The 8,173-nt window shown below is 52.4% G+C and overlaps 1 protein-coding gene across 1 annotated transcript; it reads left to right on the top strand.

Annotated features, from left to right (window-relative positions):
• The first annotated feature begins 3,836 nt into the window (after positions 1-3,836).
• On the top strand, positions 3,837-6,414 carry NAT16 (N-acetyltransferase 16 (putative)). The gene is given in 7 exon segments (XM_036278527.1): positions 3,837-3,962; positions 4,053-4,229; positions 4,984-5,064; positions 5,067-5,143; positions 5,145-5,196; positions 5,838-5,861; positions 5,863-6,414. Coding segments are annotated over 7 exon segments (1,089 nt in total).
• The last annotated feature ends 1,759 nt before the right edge of the window (positions 6,415-8,173 follow it).

Here is an 8,173-nt window from a genome sequence, read left to right as displayed (position 1 = left end):
AGAGAGGAAGAGAGAGAGAGAAACATCGATGTGAAGGGACACATCGAGTGGTTGCCACCCGCACGACCAACCAGGGCCGGGGACAAACTGCAACGAGGTACGTGCCCTTAGCGGGAACCGAACCCGGGTCTCTCTGTACCGCAGGCCGACGCTCTAACCGCTGAGCCAAACCGGCCAGGGCTAGTCTGAGATTTTGAGACACCACTGGAAATTGTCTGCTCATCTTGAAAGCTAGGGAGGGAAAGAAAAGCCTGTCTTAGATTATTATTATTTTTTTATTTTTATTTTATCCTCACCCGAGGACATTTTTGGATATTTTGTTGAGATAGAGTGGGAGGGAGAGAGAGGAAGAGAAACATTTATGTGAAAGGGACACATCAAGTGGTTGCCACCCACACACCCAACCGGGCCCAGGGACAAACTGCAACGGAGTTACGTGCCCTTAGGGGGAACCAAACCTGGGCCTCTTCAGACCGAAGGTCAAAGCTCTAACTGCTGAGCCAAACCGGCTAGGACGCCTATCTTAGATTTGTTGGATGTGTTCCAGTTTACAAGTTGCTCACATTCTGCCCCCCTTGGGAGCAGTGGGGAATTGCTGAAATTATCCCTAAATTACCAGGTTTCATTTTCCAGGCACCCATGAATAGCTGGTGAGGTTTCCTGAAGATGCTGATGGGAACCACAAGTTAACTTGCTCATCTCTAGGACTCATTATCCCTAGAGCCCGGTCCAAGGGGTCTGATATTTGAGCTTGTTGTTAGCCTAGAAATTGCTGAAAGTAGGAGGAAGGCAGTGGGGGTTCCTCCCACAATCCTATCTCTGGTTCTGAGTCAGCTCAGTTCTTAGCACTTGAGACCTCTGTCTGACTCCTGCCAAGGACCCAGTTATTCCTATCTTCACTCTTCGGGCTGTGTTTGGAGATCCAGATACATACATACACACTCACACACACACAAGATTTTAAAATTATGTTTTTCTGGCTCCCTCTCTGGCCTGGGAGCCAGAAAAGGTTATAGTCTTGGGCCTGGATTTCCTCACTGTGAAAGGAATGGGTTGAACTTGGTAGTCTCTGATGACTTAAGCTGGTGCTCTAAGATCCTCTGAGACTGTGCCTCTGATGATACTGGCCTGAACTGTCTTACCTGGAAGAGCCTTATGCATCAGCATTGATTGAAAAGAAAGAGGGAGATGGTGCTCAAGTTTTGCAGTTTATTTGTGCAGCAAGCACCCTGTGTTTACATAAGCTCTGTTTATGTTATGGAAGTGAAAATCATCCCAAAACCACGTGCCTCTCCCAAGCCTAGGTCATGTTCTTGTTTTTATTTTTTTAATAATTTTTTTATTAATTTATTTTTGTTACAGATGTTTCTCTTTTTTTCCCCCCATTGACACCCTCCTCCCCAACCCCCCCACCCCATACCCGGCTTTGTTGTCCGTGTCCATCGGTTATGCATACATGCATATAAGTTCTGTGGTTTATCTCTTCCCTCCCATGTTCTTGTTTAAAACACACACACACACACACACACACACAATCAATGGACAGATATTATGTTGGGGAAAGCAGGAGGGGGTGGGACTGGGGAGGAAGGGGTCAGTCAGGGAAAATTACATCTGTAATACTTTCAATAATTAAAAAAAAAACGAAAAAAAAACCAAAAACTCCAGCCCTGGCCAGTTTGTCTCAGTGGTTAGAGTTTCTGCCCTAACTAAAGGGTTTCAGATTTGATTCTGGGTCAAGGGTATGTACCTGGGTTGCAGGTTCAACCCTGGCCCGGTCGGGATCATGAGGGAGGCAGCCAATCAATGTGTCTCTCTCACATCAATGTCTCTCTCTCTCTCTCTCTCTCTCTCTCTCTCTCTCTCTTCCTCTCTCTTTCTCTCTCTCTCTTCCCCCTCCCTCCCTTCCATGCTATCTAAGAATTAATGGGAAAATGTCCTCTGGTGAGGATTAACAACAACAACAACAAATCCAACCAAGCCAATGTCACCCTCCACAAATTAGCTGGATGTGTCCCCCCTGGGATGTTGGTTAATGAGGCTTATTGCAGGTTATGTGAGGGGAGAATTATAATTGGCTGAAAGAGAGAGAAGGGGGATTTGATTGATTGATTTGGTTGGTCTGGAGGAGGAAGGTCTGGAAATGGTCATCAGGACTTGGAGAGGGGCTTTCTTTTTTACCCTGTCTCTGGGCAGGGAAAAGAGAAAAGTCAGAGGCCAAATAGGTGCCAGATCCACAGAGGATTGACCCAGAAAGGAGACTTTGAGGAATGGAAAGGGCAGAAAGTCCTGTGTGGGAGATGGGGCAAAGATGACAGGAACACATTTTATTTTATTTTATTTTATTTATCCTCACCCGAGGACATTTTTCCATTTTTTTGTTCAGATAGAGTGGGGGGCGGGGGGAGAGAGAGAGAAGCATCGATGTGAAAGGGACACATTGAGTGGCTGCCACCCGCACTACCAATCAGGGCTGGGGACAAACTGCAACCGAGGTACGTGCCCCTAGCGGGAACCGAACCTGGGTCTCTCTGGATCCCAGGCCAATGCTCTAACCGCTGAGCCAAACCAGCCAGGGCACAGGAACACATTTTATTTATTTTGTTTTGTTTTGTTTTTGTGGTATGTGCCCCTAGTGGGAACCAAACCCAAGACTCTCTGGTCCGCAGGCTGATGCTCAACCACTGAGCCAAACTGGCCAGGGCGCAGGAACACATTTTAAAAGGAGGAAGGGGGAGGAGAGAGAAGAGGAAGGACTCTGTCTTTGGAGGCAAGGAAAATGGAGAGGGAGCATGGGTAATCTTGGTGGACATTTTGTTTGCTGGAGCCCCAACAGAACCCTTTTCAAAATGATCACCTCAACCTGAAATGGAGCCAAGTCTCCCTAAGGAGGGAACAGACTCAAGGAGGAAGGAAGGGGAGCCTGGAAGCAATGGCTTGCGATTTTCTTTTATTTATTTATTTATTTATTTATTTATTTATTTTCCTCACCCAAGAACATTTTTTGATATTTTGTTCAGATAGAGTGGGAGGGGGGGGGGAGAGAGAGAGAGAGAGAGAGAGAGAGAGAGAGAGAGAGAGAGAGAGAGACATCGACACATTGAGTGGTTGCCATCCACACGACTCATCCAGGGCTGGGGACAAACTGCAACCAAGGCATGTGCCCTTAGCGGGAACCAAACCTGGGTCTCTCCAGACCGCAGGCCAATGCTCTAACTACTGAGCCAAACCGGCCAGGGCTGGCTTGCAATTTTATAATGGAGTTATCCATTTGTCCACTCCTTTGGCTTGTGTTTGAATATGTGTGTCGGGCCTGGAGGGCACTGGGGCAGCGATATGGAGATCTGGGGTCTACTTCTCCCTCCCTTTGCCCTGGAATGGTAAGTGACAGTGGCAGGAAAGGTGGGGGAGCTGAATCCTCTGCTTTCCCTGGAAACCCTTCTGGAGGGGGAGTGGGGATGATGGAAATTTCTCATGTTCTTACAGAGAGGTGGTAGGGCCCTTGAAGGGGTGTTCCTCTATTATTTATACCCCCTTCTTTCATTTGAGTTCTTGGCTGACTGGGGATGAGGGGGTCAGGGGCTAATCTCTGGGGAGCTCACAGGGTCCTGAGTTTGTGAGTGTTAAGAAACATCTTAGTTGGGTGGAACAAGGTAGGATTGGGAGTTCTTGGAGCTGGTGGGAGTGGGGATCTGGAGGCCCTCTATTCCTAGGAGCGCAGAAGAGAAGCAGTATTTGTATAGGAAGGGGTTGTGAGGACTGTTTGTGTGTAGGGGGCCAGATGTGGAAACAGTGGGCTCTGACCCTAATGCTGGGTTCTCTCTTTCTGCAGGGTAATGAAGCTGGAAGCTGGCTGTGGTGTAGCCACCTCAGAGCCCAAAAAAGAGGCTGAGCCAGATGCAGAACCACTCTCAGAAAACCTGTCACAGGAGGCCAGGGCTAAGTCCAAGTCTGGATCAGGGGTGGAAGCTGAGAACAAGCCTTTGGGGGCCAATTCAGGGCCTGAGGCCAAGGCCAAGTTCTTATGGGTCAAGCCCAGGTCCAGATCTGAGCCTGAGGCAGAGGCTGAGCAGTTGGACTTCATGGTAGCCACAGAATGGGAGTTTGAGGAGGTGCTGGCCATCTCTGGGGGCATCTACGGTGGCCTCCACTATCTTCCCAGCTGCTATCACAGCTGGCTCCGGGATCCCAACCGCACCCTGGTGTTGGCCAAGCGCAATGGAGGAGTGGTGAGAAGCAATGGAGGAGTGGTGAGAACCGGGGTAGGGGGCCCAGGTGAAAAGGGGTGAAGCCAAGTTTGGATGCCTGGATCTTAGGAAGGAGAGGGAGCGAGCCTCTCCCTCCCCAGCCCTTGTCAGGTTGCTAAGGATATAGAGTAGGCTTTGGAACCAAAGAGTAGGGTGTACAGATCCAGGGGCCTAGTTACTGAGGTGGACTGGGGACCTGTAGAACTCAGAATAGTGGAGGGATCCGAGGGACAGGTGAGAGCTTTGGTATTTGAGGATTTGTTTGAGGAGTTTCTGGGAACAGGAGCACAAAAAAGTGGAGCAGGAAGTGGGGCCAGGACCCCAGAGTAGACGGACCTCTCATACAAAGGCCTGGTTGCGGTGGGCGAACAGGACCAGTTCAGAGATGGGCTCCAGAGAGGAGCCAAGAGGAAAGGGACAAGGTAGGTAACTGGGGCGTGGTGATCTCTTGGGAGTGGGGTTAAGGAAAGGGCCGTGGCGAGTGTTTAGGAACCTGTTGGCACCGGGAGCTACAACATCTGAAGAGGTGGAAGCGACCCTGATGAAAGACCATTACGGCCAGCTATGGAATCCGACACCCAAGTGCTGAGCGAGGAGAGCTCTCTGACAAGCACCAGGTCTGGCCTAGCGCCCAGGGTAATGACAAAGGAGAGCTCCGCGTGTGGGAAGAGGCGAGCCCTGTGAGCCGAAAGGGGCGGAGGCGGGGAAGGGACCCCCTAACCGCCTGGGTCCACAGATCGCGCTGCAGTCGGTGCACGTGATCGACGCCGGGAAGACGGCGCTGGTGGAGGGGCTGCGCGTGGCACCTTGGGAACAACAAGCAAGGGCGTGGCCGGGCTGCTGCAGTGCTTCTGCTCGCAGCTGGTCAAGCAACAGCACCCGGGGGTCGAGGTGGCACGACCAGCTGGGCCCCCGGGAACTGAAGAAATACCGCCTAATCACCAAGCAGGTGAGAAGGACAAGGGGGCTCGGCGTCCTTCCCCAGACTCAGCCAGTCACTGGCTTTTCTTTGTCTGCCGGCTCTACCGAGTGGGGGCGCCCTTGAGCCTTGCCCTGGGACTCCCAGTCGTTATTCTAACTACCCCAGGCCCTTTTGCCAAAGGGAAGTCAAACAGCTCCCGACTCCCAGCTGTCAAACCCGCAGTTCTTCGGGAGACTAAAGAGCCCAGGAGTCTAGACTTCCGTGACCCTGCCTCCCCTACATCGATCCTATCTCTCTTCAGGGACCCAAACATCTGAGCCGTTACCCTTCCCCACCTCCTTCATCCTACCAATTGATCTGCTTCCTCACTTCCACTTCTCTCAGAGACTCCGGGGCCCACACCCCCAGTTCCTTGGATACTCCACACTGACCCCACCTCTCCTATTTGGAGGCTTTGCCCCTGGTTCGCCCATTCTACCCTTGGGGACCTAGGCTTTCATATATCCCATTTCACCCTGCACTGCACGATCTGTGCCCCTGTGGGGCCCAAGTGGGAACCCTTGGTTATGAATGTGGGAGTGAAGATGCAGAGAGGCAGAGGCGCCCGGCTCGGCTCGGCTCGCCAGCTCTCCAGCCTCCCATCCGTTGCTCACTTGTGCCCTCCGCAGGGCATCCTTTTGGTCCGATTCAACCAACGCGTCGGCGCTGCTGGCAGGGCTGGGCACCAGGCTGGCGGCGCTGCGGGACTCTGGCATTTTCTCACCGCTGCCCACCGAGGCCCTGTCAGAAGCAGGCGGCGACGGGGCAAGCCTCCTGCTGTCGCCCTCGGTGCAGCGCGACGTGCTCCCGGGCGGGACCATCATCCAGGACTGGCAGCCCTACCAGCCGAGCGAGAGCAACCTGCGCCTGCTGGCATCCAAGGCCTTGAAGTGGCGAGTGGACAGCCGCACGCGCCCGCGCGTGATCACGCTGTGCACACGCTCCTTCCCTATCCCTCATGGTGGCGACGGCACGTGGTGCTATCTCAACATCGATGCCTTCGGCTGCGACTGCGCTCAGGTGCAGAGCCAGCTTCTGTGGCACCTGCAGCGCCAGGCGCCGCGCCTCGCAGGCCTCAACGTCATGTGTCAGCTCTTCCCGGCGCCGCAATTGTGGTCACAGCTGGCTTATTTTTGCCAGGCCGGCTTGGGGCTCGAGCTGGTCAAGGATTATACTGAGCAGTACCTGCTGGAGGCCGACATCTGAGGCCTCTATTATCTGAGAAAAAGCGCTTTGGACTCGTCCCCTTCCTCAGATCCCCAGAAAACCCTGCCCTTATTTGCAAGCTCCACCCCTTACCCTGCCTCCTGTCCTTTCCGTGGCCGGACCCTCTTTTTCCTGTCCCCCTTATCTCTTGGTCTGCGATCTTGCCTTTAACATACGCAAATGCCGTTGCCCACAGCCAGATCCTAATCTGGGTTTGGTGGAGCCCCTTGCGCTGCTATTGTCCACCTTTCTCCCTCCCCGGCCAAAGAACAGGTTCCTTCACAGGCTTTTCCTGTCTATTGCCCTGGGAGCGAACTCTGTCCCTCCTGGCTTCTCCCTTCTGCCTCCTGAGTGAAAGCAGATAGAAGTGTGTGCAACGCCCATTACCTCTCCAGGAGCACAGCTGCCGGATATCAATTTTTTTTCCTCCTGCTCTTTCTCAAGCTCCCAGAGCTTTCCCCTTGCTCCCCTCACTACCCTCTTAGCCTCCTGTGCCTCTAGATCAGTGTCCTCTTCCTCCTCTCTGTACCCCTATCTTCCTCCTTCCGGGACCTCCCAGATACTTAGCTCCTCATTGCCTCTTACTTTCCTTTCCCCATTAACTCTATTACCCACCTTGTATGCAATACAGAGACCATGTAAATGAAATAGATTTATAATTCTCCCCTTACTTTGACCCCCAGTTTACGCTCTGGTAAGGCACCTTTCTGAGCTTGCACCCTCTGACGGAATTTTCCTCCCATTTTGCACTATGTTGCTATTTCACAGGCCCCCTCCTAATGCCCCCAACTAGTGGCAGAACCAGAGGGTTCAGGCTGGAGAGTTTGTCCCTCAGCCATTGTGGGGCTGTCTCCCGATTCTAACTAACCAGGCTGCTTTCTAGTGAGACTGGAACCCTCACTTCCAGGTATTATTTCTGGACACTCCTCCCTTTCTCTAGTTCCTTTATGCTTTTTGTACTTTGACAGTCTTCTGTTTAAATGAAAGTAGCAACAGCTGTATTGCACAGCACTGTCTTCTACACTGGATCCTCACATTTACCACAGAGGAAGGAAATGGAGGCCGGAAAGATTAAAGTGACTTCCCAGTCACTTGCAGTAGCTGGGAGCTTCACAGGGACTAGAACCCAGGTATCCCAAGCCTGAAACATGCCTCAGAACCTCTCTCTTTAACAGCAGTAGCTTGAACTTCTTGTTGGATAAAGAACAGCTGCTAAGGATACATTGACAGTGAGCACAGGGTTCGCTGGGATGGAATCCAAGACAGACAAGGATGCCAGGAGGTAGAAGGTGGGCAAAGAGGACCACCAAAGCTTCACCAGTGTTGCAATTCTGGTTTTGCCGATGTGTTCCTCTGCCTCCTGTGCCTGGCCATGCTGTCACCCTCCCTGTCACTTCAACCAAGGCTGTGTTGCAATAAAATGGACTCTTAGCCCACCCTGTGTTTGTTTTACTTCTCAGTGGAGAGGCATGACATGAATTATCCTTCCCTTTCCCCTGTAGCCTGTATTAGAGAGGATCTCTAAGCCCTGTGACAATGGGGCTAATGACTTCCTGGAGGAGAGCAGGGAAAGGCTGCTAGCCCTTGTGCGCCCCAACCCCTACGCCAGCCAGGAAGCAGAAAGGCGGGCAGTAGCGCGGTGCCCTGCCTCGCTTTCCCCTGGATCTGGTAGTAAGTGCTGTACAAATTCTATGGGCTCTTCCCCCAAGTTCCTCATGGTATCCAGGACCAGCCTCCCTCAGCCTTGAGATCCAGCCTT

This window comes from Molossus molossus, unplaced genomic scaffold, assembly GCF_014108415.1.
Source record: "Molossus molossus isolate mMolMol1 unplaced genomic scaffold, mMolMol1.p scaffold_m16_p_3, whole genome shotgun sequence".
Classification (NCBI taxonomy): Eukaryota; Metazoa; Chordata; class Mammalia; order Chiroptera; family Molossidae; genus Molossus; species Molossus molossus.
Note: the sequence above shows the minus strand (reverse complement) of the source record. Positions and strands in the feature narration are given on the sequence as shown.